The sequence below is a fragment of the Toxotes jaculatrix genome, chromosome 19 (genome assembly GCF_017976425.1).
Source record: "Toxotes jaculatrix isolate fToxJac2 chromosome 19, fToxJac2.pri, whole genome shotgun sequence".
Classification (NCBI taxonomy): Eukaryota; Metazoa; Chordata; class Actinopteri; family Toxotidae; genus Toxotes; species Toxotes jaculatrix.
In genome coordinates, this window is record NC_054412.1 from 9,411,605 (window position 1) to 9,436,101 (window position 24,497).

Genomic DNA, 24,497 nt, shown 5'->3' on the forward strand with positions numbered 1-24,497 from the left:
TACTTTGTGGCTTCCTTTATCTCTCCTCTCCCTCTTTATCTCTGTCTCTTCTTTTTCTTTAATCCTTTCCAACAATGTCATCTCTCAGACTAGAGTTTACAGAGTGGGGATAGATTCCCTGCTTTATATTTATAGGCAGAGCTAAAAGCATTTGCCCCCACAAAATCTCAAACATGACACATTGATTACAGGCCAGTGCAGACTGTCTGAGTCTGTGAACTGTGACCAGCAGCATATGGACAGAAATGACCATGAGTGACCACAAATGCTGTTGGAAAATGTACGAGCAGTGCTGCTGTGTGGTTTACAGCTGACGTCTCCAGAATGTCAATGGTTCAAATGTAACTTGGATCCAGGCCTTACTAAACCAATAAGTTTAAAACTGGGTGTGGATGCAGCATAGTTTTTATTCTGGCATGTGCTTTTGCCAGTCTTCTTTGGTTTTTACTGTTCAAACCATCTCAATATTTAGAACAGTGCTCATTTTTCACACCTTCTTTTAAAAAAAGAACCAGATTAATGCATGTCAGTCACAGACCATGAATGAATGCTCGCCATTCAAAACCAGACTGCCTGACCGCGATTGAGCGTTAATCATCATAGCTGCCCTCAAATGACAATGAGCTGACCATCAGATGGCGTTTATGAATGAAAGCTAGTTATTTCTTGCCGCAGCTCTCTCTGTGAGCTAGTGTTTGGCCTGAATTTGAAGCCGTGCCCGAGTTTCCAAGAGGCCAGTCAAGGGTGAGAGAGTTTCCCTCACCTTAACACCATGCTGCTCTACCAGCCCGTATTAGCATGAGTCAACAGCGTCGGCGTGTGGATGCTGTTTGTTTGCCTCTGCCTTGCATGAATGTGTACAATAGCTATATGTGTGTGTGAGAGCGAGATAGACCGACTGTGTATGTTGGGCTCAGCAGAGAGCCAGTTGGGAGGGTGAGCACAGCACAGGGTTTCAGTGTGCTGCCTCTGAACAAGATGTGATACACTATGTAACCCTGCCCTAGCACAGCCAGAGAGGCAGATTTAGCACCTTCAGCCCTTTCCAAATGCCTTCCCTCTGCCCTTGATGACAGAAACAGAGAAGGAATACACTTGGCACTCTGCTGGCACTGTAAGGAAACCAACGTTATGAAGAAAATTAGGTTCCTAATGACCCATAATAGGTGTATATTTCTTTATTGCTTCTCCTTTAGAGCTTGTGGTTTGGGTTTTGTTGCCAGAGACGAGACAAAAAAAAAAAAAATGGCAGAATGTAGTCATGCTCAGAAGCTTACTGTGCATGTGTCGACATAGAGGGATTTGCTCATTAACGTGCTTATTAGCTTAATGAATAGCCTCTTTATCGTAACCAGTTAGATTTAGTATATTATGACAGCTTAAGAGCCTGTTGTTTAAATCATCAGTGTTATCGTCTTTCTGCTCTAATTATAAAGTGGTTATTGAAAGAGGCAACAGGGTGAAAAAGACCCACTATTTCCCAGCAGCTGGTGGTGTGATGGCATCTGTGAGGAGATAAGAAACGGTGACTGGAAATGAAGCCTGAGAAGAGACAGGGGCCTGAAAGTTGAAGGATGCTGGTATTTCTTGCTTTCTTTCTTTTGCTGCATTGTCTGTTGACAGACACTCAGTTACATTACTGCCAATGAGGATGAAATGCTTATTTGACAGTGTTATGTGTTGTTGTGTGTCAGTGCCGACAAGTACAAGCCATATATTTGTAGTTACTTGAGGTTTTTGCAGGGGATTAGTCGATCGGCAGAAAATGAATTGGCTGAATGATTCTGATAATCTGTTCTTCATTTTTGTAAATTTCTGTGACATTTTAGTGAATCTAACCATTCCAGCTTCTCAAATGTCAGAATCTTCATCTTACATCATAGTCACTGAAGTGACCATGGGCTCTAGGATATTTTGATTTGGCAGTTTTGCTAATGTCTTATAGACAAAATAAGTTAGCAATTCATTGGTAGATTAGAGTAATTCATAATGAAAACAATTTTGAGTCTTAAAATGATCAAGATCTGAATTTGCTGACATTTATTAATGCCCTTCACAACCCACTGCATCAACCAGGATGTACGTTAAGACAAGAAACACTGTCGTGACAAAAATAGTTCAACTTCCTGTCTAACGGAAGCTGGATCATAGTTCATGCATACATCTCGATGCTGTTATATCACACAATCAGAATGTGGTACAGAATGTGTGAATCATTTGACTGAACGTCAGTTTATGTAGGAAGCTTATATGATGTGTCGGCTTTTATCTTGAACACTGTCTTTGGTAAGTTGCCTTGTTATATGCTGTGTGTCAACACCTACCTAGCTTGGTTCAGCGGGTGGCAGCTTTTAAGTGTCCAGGGTTTTTATAGCTCTAACTATGATACAGCTGCCTTTGATTGCTGTTCACCCTGCACGGGCATGAATCAGTTTAGTAGTTCTAATTTAACAAGACATTCTGTTCTACCTTTACTTCCTCAATCAAGTAACTTCAGATCTTTCATTACAACTAATTCTAACAGCAAGGTTGTTCCATTCCCACTTATCCTGTAGTTATTTTTTATATTTTTGGATGTGATTATTATTGTTGTTGACCGTGGTCAGCGGGACACTCAGACGATGCTTCGTTTTCATGATTAGGCTGAACTGATTTTAAAAGGCCCTGATTGTTACTGCAGTACACAGCCTGTTTCAGCGGCTTCATCTATAAATACTTCTTCGCTGTTCTTGGAAGTGTGAGCTGCCATCTGTTGTTTATTCCTCGGTTGTTGCTCTTTGCTCTCTTTTTTGGCCACTGGTGTCCAGTCAGACGCCAAAAGCCTGTCACTGCATTATCACCAAACTGTTCAGACATTGTCACTCCATTTACATTGTTCACTTCAGTTAAATTAAACATTTTTATCCCCGTATAAAAGATCGGTTCAGTCAGCATGCTTTGTAGAGCAGACAATAAACATGTTTTTGATTATGCAAGCATGACATGTGATACCTCAAGTGTTATTCAGGGGGTTTGTTAAAGTTCTCCTCTTCCTCACTGAGGCAGATCACCATCACGGACATGTGTGCAGCACATGGCAAATGCACTTTATTTGGCACCTGATGAGGGTAGGGAAAAAGTATCGTGTAGGGAAGTGTGTGTATGTGCATGTGTGTGTGTGTGTGCGTATGAGTTTCGGGGGCACTATGATGATGTCATAGGGTACAAGGTGGTCTGCTGCAGACGCACATCCTGTGGCTTCTGGTAACAGGCACTGTAAAATGTCCTTGCACACACACACACATACACACACACACACACACTTCTCTCTTTCATTCTGTTCCTCACATGCACACATGCCATCAAACACACTCAAATCCAAACATTTCTCTCCATTTTTTTCCTTATTTTTTTTCATCAGTAACACTACATGCAATCAAATGTGCACATATCGACACAGATACAAATCTTTCATGCATCACACACACACATGCACACATATCCTGAAAGAACTGAGCACAAAACAAGGGAGTGGCAGCTTCCTGGTCCAGCGGCAGTTTAACCTGGCACTGACCAGAGCTGCACTCCAAGATGGAGCCTGACAGCAGTTTCCGTCAAATGAGTATTTATGTAACAGATGATGCAGGCATGGAGGTCAGGGCTCTGCCACCATCCACTGTGTAATTAGTGAGAGGTTTGGGGTTTCATGGATACTACTTATATATATGAGAGCACACACAAGCACAAAGACTCACATCACATACATTTGATTTGTGCAAGTAATCCATTTTGTGCATGCACAGGTTGTTTTTAAATGCACCAGATTTCATTATGAATTACAGAGACTGTAGAAACACACGTACAGCTATGTACAAGCACCAGCACACTGGGAAATAAACTGCATTTGCACGACACTGCTGTGTATGGAAAACAGTTGAAGGTGGAGAGGGAGAGTCATGGTTTGGAGGAGTTTAATTCCTCCAAAGTAGTAATTAGGTAAGAAAAATATTTCCCAAATATGATTATAATGATGATGTATTAGTTGAATTAAGTAAAGCAATTACCTCATTAAATAAATCAGCTATTGAACATTTGTGGAAAACTCCCTGGCATTTGGGCTCGATGTATCTTTGACTAATGTTGGCCGTATTCCTGGTCTGATTTCCTGTCAGCAGTGGTTAGAAGCATTTTGTTTCTGACTCTGGCACCTGGCTATATTGACTGTTTCTGTCAGTTTATGGTGAATGTGTCTATTTATGAAATTTCCAGTGCTGCAGTTTGGGATTTATTGTGGAGGCAAATTTCCTACTTTATTTTATGTTTTTTTTTCTTCAGTTTTTGCACCGTTGCATATCTATTTTTGCTATCATAGGAGCTGAGTTATACTTAATTTAACCAACTAGTATTTACTATTTCCACAATGAATAGGACTTGGAAATTGTTACCCCCAATTCTGTTTTTGTTATTGGTTCTGGCTCAAATAATTTACTATTTCTGATTTCTTATTCTTAGTTTTTTATGCCACAGCAAATCAAAATATGGGTTCCTTTGATAGCTAGAGAGAGACTTTGGCTTTGACATAGAAAAATATGATTTACTGGAGTTATTTAGCATTTTAACATTCTGGAGCATTTTTATATTTTTTAATACCACTACACATTCTAAGATATAAATACCAGTAGAATTCATTGTTTGCTCTTACGGCTTTTTCACTGCCAGCCACTGATGCTGCCTGACCTTTATGTGTGGCAATAATATACCTTATGCCTAGAATGGATCATCTCTGTGCTGAAATCACAGCTCTCTGTGTCAAACACAACAGTGTAACAGTCCTATAAAGGTCTGTTGTTGGGGTCCATGAGAAAAGTAGTACGCTTCAGTGGCCCATAGTCGCACGTTGTGTGGGGCTCTCGCATTTTCCCCCTTCTGTGGAAATATTTTATGACATAGCCTCAGTTTTGACAAGGCTATCCAAAAAGCTATTACAACTATCTAACTTTTTTTTTCTGGACTGTAAGTCTCTCGTTCCATTCCATCATTTCACAGTGCATCGCTCCTCTGTCTGCCTCTGTCTTTTATTATCCCGCTTTCGCAAACCTTTATATTTCTGTCTGTCTCTTGCCATCTCTTTCTCCATCAGTCGTTCTCTCTCCTCTTTCTCTTCTCTGTCCCTCACACGAGTGTGAGACTTAGCACCACACAGGCTCTCTTTATGCAGTCCGTTTGTTCTGCAGGGCCAAGCTGCAGCGCCGTCCCTGCCGTGCTCACTGGTGAGCAGAGTCTGATGAGGACTGCTGCTGCTGCAGAGACAGACAGATTAGATGTTAGATTTGAGGCTCGGCGCATCAGAATCGATAGCTCTGCTGTGTCTTAATGTTTGACACATACATTTGACACGTAGACACAGAGACACACACATTGTTACAATTAAGATCCTGCCATTGCTTATAACAATTAACAGCTGTATGGATCTCCTGCCATCAGCCATAGGACAACGGTCTTTCTCACAGCTGAATGAGTCCCTGAGCCAACACTTCCTGTCAGGAAGCAATAAAATTCCATCACACTCCTGAATCATCATTTTATGTCAGGAGTTGGTTGGTAATTTTCATGACGTGAATATTTCCTTACATATCACGAGCCAGAGGAATAAGTATTTATTTCATTGCTGTCGTGTGTGTGTTTGTGTGCACCAGGGCATGTATTCCTTTTACAGTAAGCTGCTATGTCCGCGTCTGTGTGTGCATGAATCTGTGCTTCCTGGTGGAATCATTATGGTTCTCTGTGTTGAAGGGATTTCAGGCCATTGAGGAAACTCTGGCTGCCAGATAGTGCAATTCGTCTTCTTCTTCTGCTGAACTCCACAGAGGGCTCACAAACTGATTTGATAACAATTTGTTCCTGTTTTCCTCTCACTGTCTCTCACTCTTCCCCTCCCTGCCCCCCACCCTCCAATCTCTGACTTTATTTCTTTTCATTTCCTCACTGTGCTCTATGTTACAGCAGCTGCTTTTCCTGAATCTGATTCTTGTGTCACATGACGAACCCAGAGGAATTCTGGTTCTCTGTAGGAATTCCCTGGCTCTTTCTGATCCCTCTTTCATATGGTACTTTTTGTCTTCCCCCTGTTGCCACCACCCCCCCCCCCCCCCCCCCCCCCCCCCCCCCAAACTCTTTCCTCTTTTCCCTCCAGAACTTTATCCACGCCCCCACTGACTCCCACAGGGCGCAGGGCAGCAGGTGATTTACGTAGCACACCAGACATTCTGCCTGTGTGCACAGCCATTTTTCTGCAGGCATGCAGGTTGTTTTTCTTGTAATTTAGAGTATGAGAAACCACAAGAAGACAAAGTAGACAACTGATAAATGGAATAGTTTGACATGGTGGGAAATGTACATATTTGCTTTCTTGCCTACTGTTAGATGTGAAGATTTACACTATTCTCATGTTTATATGCTAAATATGATGCTTCAGTCCAGCAGCCGCTTAGCTCAGTAGAGTTTTGTTCATTTGGACAGAACCAGGCTAGCTGTTTACTCCTGTTTACAGTCTGTGCACTAAGCTAAACTTACTGTCTCCTGACTCCAGCTTAACATTTATTGCACAGACACTGACCTTCTCGTCTAACTCTCAACAAGAAAGCCAAGTGCATTTCCCAAAATGTCAAATTATTCCTTCGAGTTCTGATTCGCTAGTCAGTAGCCTCATTCAGGCTCTTCACAGATGTGAGGTTTTTTTTTTTTTTTTAATGACTGTGTGTTTCGTGTGTGTGTGTCTCGGCTGTTGGCTTAAAGCTTGCTGCTCTGTGCAGCAGTGATAGAGCAGAGTGCAGGACGTCCAGATTCCAGTCTTTCTCAGTGGCTACATGCACATTCAAGCATAAAACCTAAAAGCAAGCAGATAACTGACGCTCAGTGTGAAATCACACACAGTGGGAGAAATTCTGCCGGTTTAAGACTCATGAGCCATTTTTGCATTCATGTGGAACAGTTAAAGTTTCTTGGCGTGTAACAGCAGGAGTTTCTCACCCTCAGCGTACATAAAGGCTGCTTTTTTGGTCTGTTCACAGTGGAGGAGGAAAAAGAACCCCTCATGACCAACATCATGACAGGCCAGCAAAAATTCAAAATAGATGTTAAGATTTGGTTCGCCAGCAGCCTAACAATATCTGGCTTGGTGATGATTGTGCAGTTAGCCATGGGTACACACCCAGCTCTTTGTGTTTCTCAAGTTTATCTATAGCATGCCTCATTTGTGACTCAGCAGAATCTACACTTTCCACAACCAGCTGTCGTCTGTTTTCAGTCAACATTGTCATGATGAAAGGAATTGTAACAACACATTGTTTTGGGTTTTTTTTTGTTTGTTTCTTTTTTGTCTTTCCAATTCCTGTGGCCGTGTCTTGCTAATGGTTGCCAGTTAGATCTCAACACATGTAGGAGGTATTTCTTAGGAAATGTTCAGCTTCTGCTGCTGATGAAAAAGATGAAAGTTCATGTTGGATATTTGTGACATTTCACAAGAAAGGCATTTCCTGGTCTGCCCTGCTGCATACACCATGAGGATAACTATTATCAGAGAAGGGAGATATAATGGGAAAAAAAACAGGAACACAAAGATGAACTTGGTCAAAAACTGATTTAGCTTGGTGGAGACTTTGGGCCAAGGGAGCTGAATGGTAAACAAACAATTAAAGCAGGGTGTTTTTTCTCTAGCTTTCACTTTAGGCTGAGCCTTCTGTCCCAATTGCAGTCAAGCCAAGGTGCTGGTAAAAGCACCCTGTCTGGATGCTGGGAAGAAACACTGGTATAAACAACAAAAAAAGTACATGTCTTTAAAGGTAGTTATTTTAATTTATCTTTAATTCAGATGCCAAGAACACTGTAGAACACAAGAACTCTGTAGTAATTAATACATTTACATAAGTTTTCTTTTTTTCTCCATTATTCAGCTATTGTCAGATAATTTGACATTCATTCTTTCTTTCTTTTTTTTATTAAAAGACTTGTCTGAGGCAAAGTGACAGACACAACAATGTGTATTTATGGAACAACAACATCTTGCTGGTGCGAATTGTGCAACATCTCGCAGCAAGAATAATGCTTAATTTACTCTCTAAAACCATGAATTTTCCTTCCATTTCCAGTTGTGTAGGGCACAGATGTCACCAGTGGTGTTTGTGTGTAGCTGCCATTTATGCATGATGCAGTTCCACATCTGGCGGGTTTTGTGAGCTGGTTTAAAGCAACAGTGGCCGAGTAGTCACCCAGTTGTGGTTGCTTTTTAATGGGTTGGCTGCGGAAGTTTAACTGCTGCTGTTGTTGTTGTTGTTGTTGTACATGGGTCTACCATTATTTATATCTTGAAATATTGGGAAAAAACATGGATTTTGGTTCATTTTGGGCTTTGACTCAAAACATATTTTGTATGTTCCTTTGTGCTGCTGACAAGATAATGTACCGTTTTATCCAAAACATAGCAGATGTTGGTTCACCACAGCACCATATTTTGAATGAATGTTATATGCATATAAATAAATAGTTTTGAGGCTTATTTCCTTAGTTATTGTTAGCATCTTTAACTATTTTATGTGTGTGAAATTTCCCCTCCCCACCCCAATGGATATTGTTGTTTTTCATTCAATTTTCTATATCAGTCTAAGAATAAGACTTAAAAGGTCCCCTTCATTTGACTTCTTTTGTAGGGGTTTGTGGGAAAAATCTCTGGTCAATCAAAATGGCCACCGGCAGGCTCTTTATCCATAAGGACAGGCTAGCAAGACAGCTGGTGTCGTGCCCACATGTCCACAAGCAGAAACGAGGTACGTACAAACTGCACAAGCACTCCGGTGCTTTTTTAAGAAGGAAGTGCAGAATTAGCTGACAGAGCATGTAGTTCACCAGAAATCCCTGACAGCATCACATCCTGTGATTAACAATATTTTCTGCTCCTGACGTGTGATTTCTTCACGTTATTGAACCAACACTGACACGGTCGCCCACAGGATACAACATGGAATAGAAGAGCAGTGTTCATCGCATCACTTCCTCCCTAGTTGATGAGTGATTACTTCTTCTGCTTTGACTTTGTGGAGTCAGACATCTATTACGGTTTCAACTGATTGCCCAATTTTCTACTTCATGGCTCATTTCTTCATTTCAAAGCTACCTGATTTCCAGAAGCAGTCAGTGCTCGTGGACTTGCTGAATAGATTAGGGTCACACAAGGTCAAGATTCATGCCTGTTTTTGTGTCAAAATCAGTGCTTAGAAAAAGGTGACGTGATTGTGTACTTAAGAGCAGTGCTATATGTGCTTTATTCATCTAAATTAAATTAATTACACTGCATAAAATCCCTGTAGCATGCATCTGGAGATTACCCCCTCTACTCTGTGCTGTGAAAATTGAGTCTGAAAGTGACTGAATTCCTCCTTTACCATAAAACTTAAAATTCAGGAATCCTGCAGCAACGTGCCCTTGGTGCCTAAAGAAGGTGATGCTATACTGCTCCTCATGTGGTTGCTTTGCATGCTCCAACTGCCTCATTTCATTTGATTTTATCCACTTTGGTTGTCTTCATTCAGTCTCATTGACTCCTCAACTTTTGAGACATCAAATGGCTCAGCAGGAGTCCTGTATATTGATTTACTTCATGAAGTGTGAAATCTACTGATGGTAGTTGATGAAAGTGACTGTTCAAAGTGTGTTATTTGCCGCATCAATTTTGACATGCACTACTGGCTAAATACATAACTGATCAACCGTTATCTAACAAAACTCACTAGATTTGATTCAAATGTGTTCCTTACTTCAAAGTGTGTTGGTTATGAATGTCTATCATGGATGCTATGATTTGTCATTTGGCATCTTTGTCAACCACAGCACTAGATTACCCCTTGACTATTTTGAAAACATAGCAGTACAGGCATTCAAATGGATGATTTCCTCATAAATTAGACGAGTCACTCCTGTTTCCTCTTTTCTTCAGAGAAGCATTGGAAATGATTAAGCGTTTCTTTTTTTTCCGCTAAGTAAGCCTTTTATTTTTGACTTTCTGGGCGTTTGGCTGTGCAGCCACTTGAGTCAACACTGCTTTGCTGAGTCATCAGTTGAGTGGCACGTCCCAGTCGTACAGTATACACGGTGGCAACCACTGGTGTCCACAAATGACACGCTGACAGCCACCCTGATGTCTCCCAACCCTGATACATCTGTATGCATGTGTGTATGTTCTTACAGTCGTCCTGCATTTCAGTAACCAAAATTTTAGGGGAGCAATAAGTCCACAAATTAGTCTCCCTACCAGGTTTGAGTCTTTGGGCACCTGCAATAACACAGCAGAGGCATGACTGTTCTATTTATATCACAAAGCTGTCTGACCATTGTTAATTCTCAAGTGACTGAGGGGTGAGGTGGAGCAAGGCGTAGTGGGTGGAGACCCTGACCCTCAGCTTAACTCCCTTCTGTAATTAGGTAGGTGGGTCAAGCTACGAGTCTTAATGGAGGACCACTCCCACACTCCAAATCAAAGGGTTGGGTGACCACACACACACACATTTCATAGACAAACACACACAGAAAAGCATGTATGTGACCCATGCACACTGACTTTGTTTGCATATGCTCTCGATTATGGTTCAAATGTTTAGTAAGGACTGTAACCATAGACATGTGTCTAAGTTTTAACTGGGTGTGTTTTATACAGCGGGGTCAGGCAGGAGTTATGTAATGCAGACTGTCATGAGATACAGTATCTATCTGCCCAACTTGACATCTATCTATCTAACTTGACATATCTATCCCAACTTCCACACTTTTTCCTTTCACCACTTTGTTTATGTTTAATTTGAAAACTATGCTCTATATTCCTGTAGGAACATGAAGCGAGCACCCACCTTTTATACTCTCATTTTCATCTCTGGTATATACAGAAACTACACCGGGATGTGGTTAAAGATGAGAAAGTTTAGTCTTCACAGGCTGAGAAACCTGTAATCTACTTTCACATACTTGTAGAACATTCCAGGGCTGCAACTCTGTAACCTTCCATCTTTGCTTTGAGTTGTGTCCCACAGCAAAGCGAAAGGCCCCTTAACTTCAACCCTGCTCCTATCCTCTTGGCTTTCCTCTCAACAGCCATTCCTGTGTGGTTTTCCGCTCCCACCTCAGCCTATTCTGGGATGTGTTCTTTCCTAGGCTCTACTTAGCTAGGTCGCCAATTTCACAAAGCAAATGAAATGGTCTATGCTCTAAATACATGTTTATGAAATTCCCAAACTTACTGTAGCATTCCTGAAGCAGGCCAACACCAAGTGGAGAATTCCAGAAGGAGGAATTATTCTGGGCTGGTTTGGTCTGAGTCTGGTGGCTTTTCTCTGGGCACTTCTATTGAAAATGTAAATATTTCTGTACATTACTTACAGACCTATATGAAGAATACAGAATACAGAATATCTGTTCTTTTCAGTGTCACGTTTTTGTTAGCTTTTTCCTTTTCTAGCATGGTTCAAGACTCCTAAATCACTTCTCACATCACAGATTTTTTTCCACTGATTTGGTCTGTTGCTGTTCTCAGTGACGCCCATTTCATTGGTTGCCTTCCTTATCAGAGTGTTTGTGTTCAGTATTACCAGTGGCTCTGTCATCTTCTTGTGCCAGAGCCAGATATATAGCAACGAGCGTGGATGAGACTGACGTAGCTGTACTGGTTGTATTAAACTCTCTCAATCAACAACATCAAATGATTCCGTTTTTCACCTGAAAAAAAAAAAAAACTCGGCTAACGAGGTGACTAATTGATGTAAGTGGTAATTTGCTTTAACAAGTGTGGACAGGGGCAGCGGCCGGTGTGTGTGTGTGTGTTTGTGTGTGTGTGTGTGTGTGTGTGTATGATGGGTCCAACTATAAAGTTTAATTGAATGCTTCCACTTATGTAAATACAGGGTTCATAGTTAGCATCTACATATTAAGCATATGGATGTTTTCTAGTGGTTTGATGTGGTGTGAATTTTAGAGGTTGTTGTCCTAAAACTTGTGGGGGAAAATAGTGAGTTTGTGCCATTAGTTTCCTCACCGGATTTCCAGTAATGAGTTCCTGTTGGGTTTTTGAATCATGCAGAAAATAACAGTTGTGGCAATAATCATCTTCATACGGTTTCACATTTTGTTCTGCTATATAAATCACACTGCTGAAAATCTCAGCTTGAAGATGGACAGTATTATCTTTCAACTTGTATTACTTGCATGTGTTACTCAGAAAAGCATTAAAAGTTTGTTGATTTGTTTGATTTGTGGAGACCTCTTGGTGTGCAGATCATAAGCTTTTTTTTTTTTTTTTTTCTTAATTTAGTGAAGACGAATCTGTTGTGGAAATGATATCCACTTGCAAAAAGGTGTCATTAATACATGTCACAGATTGAACGTGGTTATTTTTTGGTTAATCTGTTTTTTGTTTTTTTCTTTAGACTTCTCTGGTTAATATATAGACTCATTACAACTTAAAAGCACTACTGATTTATGTTGTCCATGTTGCTGTATTGATTAGATAATTGTACTTAGGAATGGTTATGCAGCTGCTCTTAGCCAGAGGGGAGTTCATGGATCTTGTGACACAGTAATCCAATTAACCATTTAGTTACATGCCTATGCATACCCACACTGCAGTTAGTTTCTCCTTCAATCACTCACTGACACACACGTATACACAGACACACACAATACATACGATAAACTTGAGGATGTGTTCAAAGGTGCCGCTGACCTTGATTCAATTTGTGAATTCTTACTTTACCTCTTAAGTGAACCATTTGTCCACTTGACCATTCAAGAGTGTATTTTTAGGGTAAGGTGTTGAGCATCCACAAGCAGCCAGAAAAGCGTCAAAGCTTTATTGGCATTTCTCTAAACCTCTGAAATTCTACTGGCGGGAGAGACGGATTATATTCATTCATTTTGAGTTTTGATAATGGTGGTTGACAGCTCAAAGTTTAATATTTTCCTTCAACTGGTTAAGATCTGATGACTGCTGAGGCCGTAGTATTTGATTTCACAGATGCTGTGGAAGCATCGGCATTTGTTTTGTTTCAACACTCAGTTATTTAGGTTTTCCCTTCGGTTTGTGACTCATCTGTGTGTACATAGTTCAGTGTAAAGAAATGGTTAATGAGTTAAACACAGTGCTGGTTTTGACAGTTATTCATGTGAATTTTTACAGGCAGATGATTTTGAGATTTTGGGATGCAGAGTGAAGTCGGAGTTGCAGCCACAATGTACAGTATGAATTTAAGTGGGCTGTGGGCTTCTCAGTGTAGTTTTGGAATTCAAATATTTCTTAATGCAGCCAAAGAGTCCCATGAAAACCTCATCCTCCTCACTGACTTCTAACAGGGGATCAGAGGACAATGGGGTCGATGAGTACAGTGCACTGTACAGTGGCTCTTTAAGTTCATTTTTCTCTCTCTGTGGGTGGTGGGGGTGGAGGGCAGCTGTCAGCTTTTACGAGCCTCGTGCCCTGGAAAAAATGAGTTCCAATCCTCTATCCAAAACACTAATGAGAAGCACACACGGGAGGTGGGAGGGGGTTGTAGTTCGGCAGGGGACGGGGATTGTTGTCCGTGATGGATGACAGAGGAAGAAACAGAGATGTCTGCCTCTCTGCATCCTCACCCTGCCATGACCTCAAATGCCTCGGAGAAGAGCTGCAAACACGTGCCTCCCTCAGCATTCCTCAGGAAAACTGTGTAAAGTCATGAAAGAGAGACAAAGACAGATGCTAAGATAGAGAGAGTCTAAAAAAACTCCTGAGGTTGGGCACAGTGCAGCTGTGTCAGTATTTATACACCCAGCACCTGATGAATTAATGAGCATGCTCAGGAAGCCAAGCAGGTTCTATACAGCAACTATGGTGTTTGTGTGTGTATGTGTGTGATATACTGTAACAGAGCCAAACCAAGGCAGATTGGATCTTAGTGTAAGAATAATTATTCAGAGCTCACACACCACTATCTGAAGTATAAACAGTACTTACAGTCATACAATACACTGCCAGCACAAGCATAATAACATCTATAAGTGTGTGCCAAGTGGGAAACTTTGGCTGGTTATAAACCTATGTGTGTGTCCAAGCGTCATTTTTTAATATTCTCATCAGTGTGTCGGATCACATTTCAGAAACACAAGGAGAGACTGTTCTCTTATGTAATATTTCCTCTCTTTAAGAGCAGGACTAACGCTTTTCAGTTAGTCTTCCTCTCGTTCTCCTGGACGTACCACCTGAATGTTGTAAATGTGATGGGAAGTGATGTGTCTCTGTTCGTCTGGATGGACAGCCAAAGAAAAGGCTGCTGGCTGAAGCCCCAGGCCTGGATTTGGAGAATGGTCTGAGAGGTGGGCACAGACCCTCAATGTAGGGCAGTCTTGAATGACCTCCATTATTTCCGCAGCAAAGCTCATCACAGTGTTCAATATATATTGTGTAAATCGGCTGCGTCTCTCCTCATGACACCCTCACACTCAATGGAGAAGAGCCATGCTGTTTTCCTTGAGTGACTGTGGCAGAGGATGGGAGGGTGAGGGGGCAGTTGTTGTGTTGAGGTCTGGGTTTTGAAGTGAAGTGCCACCTGCTGTTTCATGCAGTTTCTCAAACCACAGGGTGAGGTGTGCCCCGGGAGGGCGTAGAAGCATTACAGAGGGTGGAGTGAAACTTGATTGAATGAATCTGATTCATGTGGCAACAAAAAACAAACAAAATTCAGGAAAGCAAGATTAATTCAGACAGAAAAGCCTGTAAAGTAGATGATTAGACTATTACTGACAAGAAAGAAAGAAAAATGGTAATACTTTTGTAAATTCCAGTTTATTTCCAAATAATTTTTTAAGTTTCTTAGAAAGAACTATATATTTAGCCAGTAAACAGAGTGTGATCAGTTGGTACACTTTTAGTCATTTCTAAATGATGCACAAATGTGAGACTTTTAGGAAAGCAGGCGAGCAATAATTGTTCTTTGATATACCTTAATGCAAGCTCAGACAGAAACACTCGCTCCCCCTCTTTAGTGTGTGAGGGAGTCAAAAGCAAGAACTCGCTCCACAATTGGGGAAGTAACTGGTCATATGTTGGGTGAAAGTGTGTGTACATGCTGCTTAAAAGAGAGAGTGAAATCAGGTCTCACTGTCCAATCAGCCTGAGACATTGTTGATGGTTGTTTCTGCTGATCTGCGGGTTTATGAATAAAATAAAAAAGGTGTTCTCTTCTCATCTTAGAGTCTTTATTACAGAAACTTCCACCGCATCATCCAGGATTTTCAAACACTCAGCTCGGTTACCTGCTTCTTTATGATAACATTAACTCGTTGGTTTTGAAGAAGCCCATTAATGTTATGACTGATTGTTCCAGTCCTTTTCTTTTTAAGTTGTTGCATAAAAGAGTATTTCGGAATGCTGATGCATGTACTCCTTTGCAGGTGAATCCACATATCTGGATGACCACGGACCCCCTCCTCCAAGAGTGAGTATTTCCCTCAATCTCTCCATGTCAATCTCCATGTCTCTCCATGTCTCTCAATCTCTCCCTCCCTCACCTTGTTTGTCCCGTTTCTCCCTTTTTGTCCTGACCTCTGTGTCTCTGATGTGCTGCCCCTGTGCTTGCAAGCCAGTTCAGTCCAGTCAGGATAAGAGTTAGGTCTGTGTGAAGGAGCTGCATGCAAACTCACTCTAAATACCAACTAGACCCGACTTCAGTGCTACAGTATTGCTCTGAACACAGTCTCTCTCTCTCTCTCTCACACACACACACACAGACACACACATACACAGAGCACTGACACAGGGGCCTTGTATTCATCCAGCTGCATGTCTGCATGACTGTCTTTCCTCAGTGCTCCCTCTTTCTCTCCCTGCCAACTGCTTTCTTCCTCCGTCTGCCCCTTGTTCATTACTTACTTCTTTAATCAATCACCACCTCATTTTCACCTCATTCTTCACCTATTTAATCCATTTCTTCATCATTTTTACTCATTTTCAATTTTGACTAAGTCAAAAAGAGTTATTGTATTTATTTTTTAACATTGGACATAGCATTTAGCCAACCTGAAACCTAATCTAGTGTGGCTACGAGTTTGTTTGTGGCTGACGTGAGCGGCTGTTTGGATTCAGTCAGGTCACATGTGCGCTTTGTTTGAGAGCTATGTGTTTACTTTGAAAAGCCTGTTGTGGCCACTAAGCCAAACCAGGGAACCACAGTGCTTGTTTCATTCAGATAACAGTGAAGTGTTATTTATATGAAACAAACTGTGGAGATGTTGCTGGAATTTGATAACACTTTTATTTTTCTGGGGAAATCATTATCTGAAACAAAACTTTATTTTTCACTCACAGCAGGCTCACAATGCTATTAAGTCTCTAAACTGTATTCTGTAGGTTGCCAAGCTTTTAATATTATAGTCCTTACTAAAATTTAATGGAAATTAAGTCGAATAAATCTAAATTGGTTTCCATTCCCCACTGAAGATAAAGTTGAGAATGCAGCAGCTTGACTGTGTCCTGAGGCAACTGATTCAGAATATTTACATTATTATACAAACACAGAAGCTCTGGAATTCATTTTGACACAGAAAAGTTGGATTTTAATGGATAGGAAAAGTCTCCAATAAGCAGAGCGGTGTGATAAAGATGAATTCTCTTTTTGAATAAAACATGTTCCTATCTAACTGTTCTTCCATAATTAAAGAATGGTACTGTATGTCAAAAGCAGGCGTTAACAAAGAGAGCGTGGATCGTATTAGCAGGGGCTTGCAACAATAAACTTTACGAACAGCAGCAAGTACTGTGTGTGACTCTTTTGCCCCAGATTTTGACTTTTAGGCCACATATAGTTCTGGCTGCTCTACCCTAAGCCCTGTTCAGGGTATTTCAGGTTGAAAAAACAACTTTCACTTCCTCTGCATGATTTAGTTAAAAAGAATGTTTGTTATTATTTACACTAGAAGTGAATATCAATTATAGATAAGAAACTAAGTGTGATTTTAAGATGGGTTAATGAATATATAATACGATAATTTACATACAGTTTCAGCTTTTTTTATTGGACTACCATTATTGTCAAAAGCATGATAACCAATTTCGTTTTGATTTATAAAAATGTGTGGGGAATAGCATTCACACAGTTTAAGATTTAGGTTTTGTTCATTTTTGTTTTTGTTGCTTCATTTTTCTGGTTTAAGACCCCCGATTTAATTTTCCCCAAAGATATAACTGAAACAAACGCTTATTTCTGAAACCGAAAAGTTTCCGAAACGTTTGAAATCGATAAACTATTCTGTCTTTCTCTCTTTTCACTCCGGCCCTATGACATAAAATTTGACAACAGCTGTCATTTGCAACCACAGTAGCTTTACAGGCTTTACTAACTACATACAGCCTCCATTTGCACAGACTAGGCTGACAGTCTGTGACAGTGATTATACATTAGCTGCTTACTCTGATTGATTCCATATCTTTTGTCATCTCATCCGCCAGACAGACGATGCTGATGCCATGTCAGTGGCAAGTGCTACATCAGCCACATCTCTCATTATCTTTTTGTTGACATCCCGCTGCAATGAGATTGATCTACAATTTCAGCAGAGGTTGGTCGCATTACATCATGTGCGTGCAGAAGGCTGGGGTTCTGGTAAATGTAGGGAAAGATTAGAAATTGAGCTAAAAGCTCAACGTAAATGAGAGCGCATGGAAAAACCACGCAGCTCCCAGAATAGAGTTATGATTCTATGCATATGGAAGCATGACAAGAATGTACATGTGTAAAATGTGTTTCTAAATATTATTTTATAGAGCACATTTTCCAACATGTTTTTCCTAATTCCTTGGTGCTTAATTGCAAAACAGAGCAGTTTTCAGCCATCATGGTTATTGTATCTAGTTGTGTTCACACACTAAGGTTCTTAAGGCAGTGCAAGATAATCTGTCAAACTTTGAAATGTATGTTAAAAAAAAACAGATTTTTCTCTGATCTAAAGGGGGGAAAGCAATAATGAAGCTGAATAGTCTTTGAAGAGTCAGTGGCATTAGATAAGTTCTGATGATGTTGTGAGCTAACATTTTCCATATTTTGTGAAATGAGAAGAAAAAAACAAAGACATTTGCACTCTGAAATATTCTGATGCACAAACTAATGTCCATAAAAGTATGACAGTTTATTGATCATTCGACAAAAGAATTTCGATCTCCATTTGGCACACACATTACGTTTCTGCATTTTAACAAGTATAAAACCTTAGTGGCAGTACTGAGGAACTTAAGTCAGTTTCCCATTTCCTCTCAGCCACTGAAAATCAATTCATCTTAATTCACAAGAACATACTTGGATGAAACCTCCATTGTCACAGCTACTTGAGAGCAGCGACTCCTGCCCTCCTTTTCCGGATAGAAGTGAAGATGAATGGCTAGATCATTAATAACAGGAAATGCGGAGAATCTCCACTTAACATGCTGTTCTTCGCTCAGTGTGGGATGAGCAGTTGACAGTAGAGAGCAATGAACCCAGAGCAGGGCTTGAATAAAGAGCAGGGTGCAGGTTAGCGGTGGCGCACTGGTGTGGGTTTCCAGGAACTGTAGCAGGAAGATGGATGAGTGTGTGCACGGTGGTCCTGAAATGTGGCAAACCAGGACATGTTCTCAAACTAGCTGTTGGGTAAAGGAAGGTGGCAGTTAGAAGAATTCAGTTCGCTCTCTGCAGAGATGGGTGGTCAGGCCACGAGACAGAGACGATAATTTATGTCTGTTTTTTGAATTAACGTTGCATCTGAAAATGTCTCAAAACAGCACGAAACCTTTGGAGGATTTTTTTGGTGCAAGTGCGTGTGTGTGCGGGCAGGGTGCTAGAAAAGAGTGTAAGAGGAGAAAAAGTGGAAAAGAGAGCGTGAGAGAGAAGAAAGGTGCAGGACTATTCATCTCCTCAAAGTCTGCTTGAAATTGGCTCGCTAGCATCAGAGCTTTTAATACCACTACAACAGCCTGACTCTTGGGAGTTGGAGCACCCAGATCAGACATGGTGGAAAACAGCAGTGTTATATAAGAATTTTGAGTGTTGATCGACTATTCAGAATCCCTTACTGCCAGACACTGCAAACATTTTTTACAGCGTACATCAGAAACCTAAGCTCTACAGAGTGGGAACGACAATAGCGCAAACTCAAAGGTTGCCTTTTCAGTGCTGTCAATGCCGGCGGGAGATTTGGACTTTTGATGGCATCTCTGATGTTTTTCTATTATACAACACCAGGCTGTTAGAGGTCTGACACAGTCATTTGTCGTCCTATCAGTGGGGAATGGTGTCCTGCAAAACACTGCATGCATTTCATCTGCCTCATTATTGTGATAAGCTGGGAAGTCTGTAGTTACTTGGCAAACATTGAGGAATGTTGGACTGTTGTCCAAGACAACCATCTCCTATCAGCTTCAAATCTTTTCCCAAAACTGAGTGAAATTGCAACAACTGACCATTATTTGTTTGCTTTTGGACACTGCCAAACTCAATTCTGACACATTACTTTGATGTATTAGAAGATGAAACCATAAAAAAAAACAATATGCAAGATAGGTTTAAGGGATGACGACGTTCCAGCAAGTGCCACAAGCTGAAGCATGTCTGTCAACAATACTTGCATAAGCTTGTATAAGCACAGATTTCACCTATGAATCGTTTTTCCAGTACACCCTCCTTCCTCCTGGGGCAAATGTACCCATGCATCTTGTTTTGACTTTGCTTCAGACCAGTTCAAACTCTAATGAAGTCCATTAAAACACTGTGATTCTGGGGGAAAGCAAACAGGAAGTGTGATCGAGCAAAAATGCTGACAGTGATGGCAGACTGATACTCATACCCTTCGCCCCTGCAGTTTGTCTTCCAAGTAGTTCCTCCTCCTCATCTCTCTCTCTCTCTCACACCCTTCTTTGCTCTCCATCCTGTTGTTTCTTTCTCCAGCTTTCCACTTAATGCTGGCAAACATTCAGAGAGGCCTGTTCTTGGGTGGGACTGCTGCTTTTGGAGGAGACAGGACAAAATCAGCCTGTGTGTGTGTGTGTGTGTGTGTGTGTGTGTGTGTGTGTGTGTGTGTGTGTGTGTGTGTGTGTGTGTGTGTGTGTGTGTGTGTGTGTGTGTGTGTGTGTGTGCTTGGCAGCAGCAGAGCTAAAGAGATTAACTAAAGATGAGTAATAATTTCATGTCACAGTCGGGAGAAAAACAAGCAGGTGAAGGCTCAGACTCATCCTGTAAATGTCAATGAGCCAGTCAGTCATCTAGTCACCTATAAAACTATCCAGATTGTTCATCAACTCGCCACCCAGCGAGCCAGTGAAGTTAATTCAGTCAGTCAGACTTGTTTCCAAACACACTGTCTCTCAGATATCCAGAAATCCCTCCTGGGAAAAATACAATCACAAGAATTTATCACTGCCACGTTTTCCCCCATCTGATTTACAGAAAGGCTTCATTTGAAGTGAAGAAGGAACATGTTTTCAAGGTAACAACATAAGTGATCTGTCTTTGTTTTTTTAGGTAGGTTTCTATCACTTTTTAGAGAAATTTTCCAGATGTCTTCTAAGCAATCTGTCTTCCTCACTCTTACTCTTCCTCTAATTCCTTTAGCTGCCCTTCATTTTCTGTCACTCTTGTTCTCACTGGCAAATTCGCTTGGATAGTCTTCATTCTTAAGGGGCCACTTGTGAAAACCTAGTGGGCCCTCAGGGATAATTGCCAAATTAGTGCATTCTTGCTGCCCTTGTGCTAAAATGAGTCTCATGTTGAATACACACATCAGCCTCAACTTCTTCCTTCCTACAAACAGACTTACGGTAATAAATCTGTTTTTACACACTCACTTCCACTTTATTTGAGGGCCTGAATCATGGATGAGCTACTTGTTTAATTGGTGACTCATGAGGTGTGCACACATCCTTAAGCTTGTGTGTGTGTGTGTGTGTGTGTGTGTGTGTGTGTGTGTGTGTGTGTGTGTGTGTGTGTGTGTGTGTGTGTGTGTGTGTGTGTGTGTGTATGACAAGACTAAGAAGTTACATCATTATCACTTTGCAGAGAAGTCAGCAGAGTCTCTGACTCATGGAGCTGAGAGGAGGAAAAAGCAGATGATCAGAGAAGATGAAAGCATGCATGCCTATGCACAGTCTGTGTGTGTGTGTGTGTTTCTTATCTGAAAGGAAATATGTTGCAAGGTCAATTGAGTCCAACCCCAGGGGGAGTAGATGTGAGAAACAAAGGTCAAAGGTCGGAGAAAAAGAGCTTTCTCTAGTTTTGTCCTTGTTTTCTCCTTCCCTGTATCACTTTTCACACTTTGTGTTTTTTTCTTTACCGCCACATTTTGTGTTCAGAAACATGTGATATAACTGCAAGACACATCAGTAAAATTCATATAAAAACATCCTATTATACTTGAAAAACAATGTTCCTTAACATCAGTGACATTAATTCACTGTTTAAAAAAACACTAATATATCAACAGTTTCTTTAATTTTCTCTCCCTTTTTCTTTCTTTTTCTCTTCATCTGTGTGTGTGTGTGTGTGTGTGTGTGCGTGTGTGCGTGCGTGCGTGCGTGTGTGTGTGTTTGTAGGTGCTCCCGTTCCCTAGCCAGGTGGTTTATAACCGTGTGGGCAAGTGCGGCAGCCGGACAGTGGTCATCTTACTGAGGTTACTGGCTGAGAAGCACCAGTTCAACCTGGTCTCCTCTGACATCCACAATAAAACACGCCTCACGAAACATGAACAGGTAAGATAGATGAGATGCTCGTGCAGTGGCTGGATTTAAAGGTTTAATGGAGGTGGGAGTAAGGCTGTTTTTATGATAATCTGTCATTAATCTGTGGTGTGATTGACATGTAAATGGGTAAATTTGCAGTACACTTATGGTTAGTTCCACAGAGAAGTTGACTGGCAAAAGTGCCTTAATTCCTCAGTGACAATGACAGTAACAGAAAAGAGATCTTGATTATTTCTTTGTTTTCATTGCCCACTGTTTCCCCTTTCAGTTTCAGGATAACAACCAGTAAAATCAGAAAATATATTCTTATAGTTGGCAAAACAGTGTCTGCCCAGGTTCATTTAGTAGCTGTTGTGGAGCTTTTGAATTTACGCTATTTTGTTCATCAGATCACAGAGTTTGCCCAGATCAGGGAAATGGAGATGTTCAAAACAGATTAATCTGTTCAAAAAATGTATTATTATCTTGGTCACTGTGATTGCTTCTAAGGACAACAGTTGCCATCATCATCTCTATATAAATATAATAATGTTCAGCCAGGCCTAAATAATTTAACTTCCATTTAAACACTTAGGTTCAAAGCAGCTGACTGTTGTCAAATCCTTAGACAAACAGTGTCCCAGCTGAAGGTAACACTTAGTGTATGTGGAAAAAAAAAACTTAATTGATTTGTATTGTGCACTTAACTATGTGGTCACAGTGAACACAACAGCAGCAGGCGCTCATTCGATGTTTGTCTTTCATTCAGTGTGAAAAAAGAAGCTGAAGGATGGGGAATAGCCTTTTATTATTTCCTGGAATATCTCGAGGACATGAATGTTGGCTTTACAGAGGGAAAACTGCTTTCGTTTAAAAAACCGCAGCCTTTTGAGACGCTAAGAAGCTAAAGCCTGTGCCAGTGGGGATGCCAATGCAAATTCTAATGTGCATAAAACATATCTAGATGGCACTCGTTTTAGCAATTGACACACATATAACCTTACTTTTCTGACTCTTTCCACTAACCCCAGAGATGTGCTTTTTTCATAAAATATACAAATAAATTATGCAAACAAACAGTTTTTCAGCTGCATTACGAAAGGACACATTGGGCATTGTGTAGTTCCAAAACAAGCCCAGTTTTGGCAGGATAGCTGACCATCTGATTTGGGTTCAGGCCCCTGTGAGGGCAACCAGAAACTGTAATGAAGTGTGAAAAATTATTGAAAAACAGTCCAGTAATGGAATGAGTATTCAGGCCTTTTTACTGTCATAAAAGTACAAACACTACAGTGTAAAATACTGTGCTACAAATAAATGTTGTACTTTCCAAATTGACTTGCCTCTAGGTAGATGTTCAAAGGTAATATCAGCAAAATCACTCAAATATTAAAAATACTCATAATGGCCGTTTATACAATAGTATATTGTGTGTGTATATAATACCGTGTGTACCGTGTTAGTCGGGAATTCAAACATTTCTTGAGGGGAGTAGAGGAAACGAGAAATCCCCAGAAATATTTTTGATTCCTCCGAACTAGTTTAAGGCCAGGCTTCCTCATATACACATCTGTCAATAATGTTTCTTTCCCATTTATGCAATGCCTTTTTTAGTCATCTGAGTGAGAAAGTGACTTAACTGTGTGTTTGTGTGGAGTTTTGCAGTGATGACTCAATTCCTCAAATGACGGTATTGACAGCACCCTCTTGGAATAAGCTGCTGCTAATCATTTGTGAATGGTCAGCAGATGCTAAATATGTAGAACCATTACTGACCGGTCTGATGTAAATGTTGAAAGTCAATATTGAAACAGCTACTTGTTTACCCATTCATCAAACCCTGAAATGCTGGCTGCACACACAGTGGCAGAACACCATTAGACTCATTAATTTTCTGGACATAAAACATCTCTGTGAATGGTCTCAAGCAATGCTCGTCAGAAAGAGTGTGTGCATTCCAGCATCCGTGCAAGGGGGGGGTGTCTGTGTAAGAGTGTAAGTCTGTGCATGTGTTTGTGTGTGATTTTTTATTTGCATGTGTAGTTTTGTATGTGTTGACTTATGCAGAGCTAGGCGCGCTTCGCCTAAGTTTAGAGATGCTGGTCTCATCAGTTGTGGTTCTGGCTCAGGAGTGCAGTTTTTGGACCATCTTCCTGCTGGCTCTCCCAGTAGTCCGCTAATGGGTTTGGCCAGGGTTAATGTCTTGCTCATGGGTTGCCAGAAAGTGAAGGTGTCGTATTTGTCTGCAACTTTGCAGAGCTTCTGCAGATTTGAGGCATATAGTATAGTGACCCATCTGTCCCTTTCTGTACCAGGGGAACAGGCTTAGTGGGGGAGAGAGGTTTAAGACATTTCCTGGAAAAAAAATAACTGGAAAAAGACTTTCTTATAAAACCCCCAGAAACAGAAAGACAGCATCTTTATTGTGTGTATGTCTGCGTTAATGTGGGTTCTTGTTTCCACCCTCTTACTGTACCAAAAAATGTTAACCAGCAGACAGATGCTCTACAGCCACGAACCTCGTGTATCTGCATCACTTAGCCACAGATACACAAACACCAAGAAGTGTCTGGCCCCAGTACAAGCAAAGACTGTAAATAGTTACTCCCTAGTAGCATCTCAGCAGCTACACTCAAAGGAACAGTTTGCTTTTGGTCAATTACTGAAAAAGAAGGTGAAAGAAGAAGCTGGAATTTGTTTTGATTTTTTTTTAAGATTGAGGATATTCATTTAGGTATAAAGCTCTCACTTCCTGTGTATAAGGGCTCTT

General features: G+C 40.9%; 1 protein-coding gene across 2 annotated transcripts in view; it reads left to right on the forward strand.

Moving 5' to 3' along the window:
- The window catches only part of usta (uronyl 2-sulfotransferase a), a 91,063-nt gene that overhangs the window by 13,181 nt on the left and 53,385 nt on the right, over positions 1 to 24,497 (forward strand). Inside the window, exons 2-4 of one of the 2 annotated variants that reach the window (XM_041065225.1) lie at positions 8,685 to 8,801; positions 15,442 to 15,485; positions 21,602 to 21,757. In XM_041065225.1, the coding sequence (XP_040921159.1) occupies positions 8,685 to 8,801; positions 15,442 to 15,485; positions 21,602 to 21,757 (317 nt within the window). The remainder of the gene's footprint in view (positions 1 to 8,684; positions 8,802 to 15,441; positions 15,486 to 21,601; positions 21,758 to 24,497) is intronic. The other variant, XM_041065226.1, reaches the window with a different exon arrangement.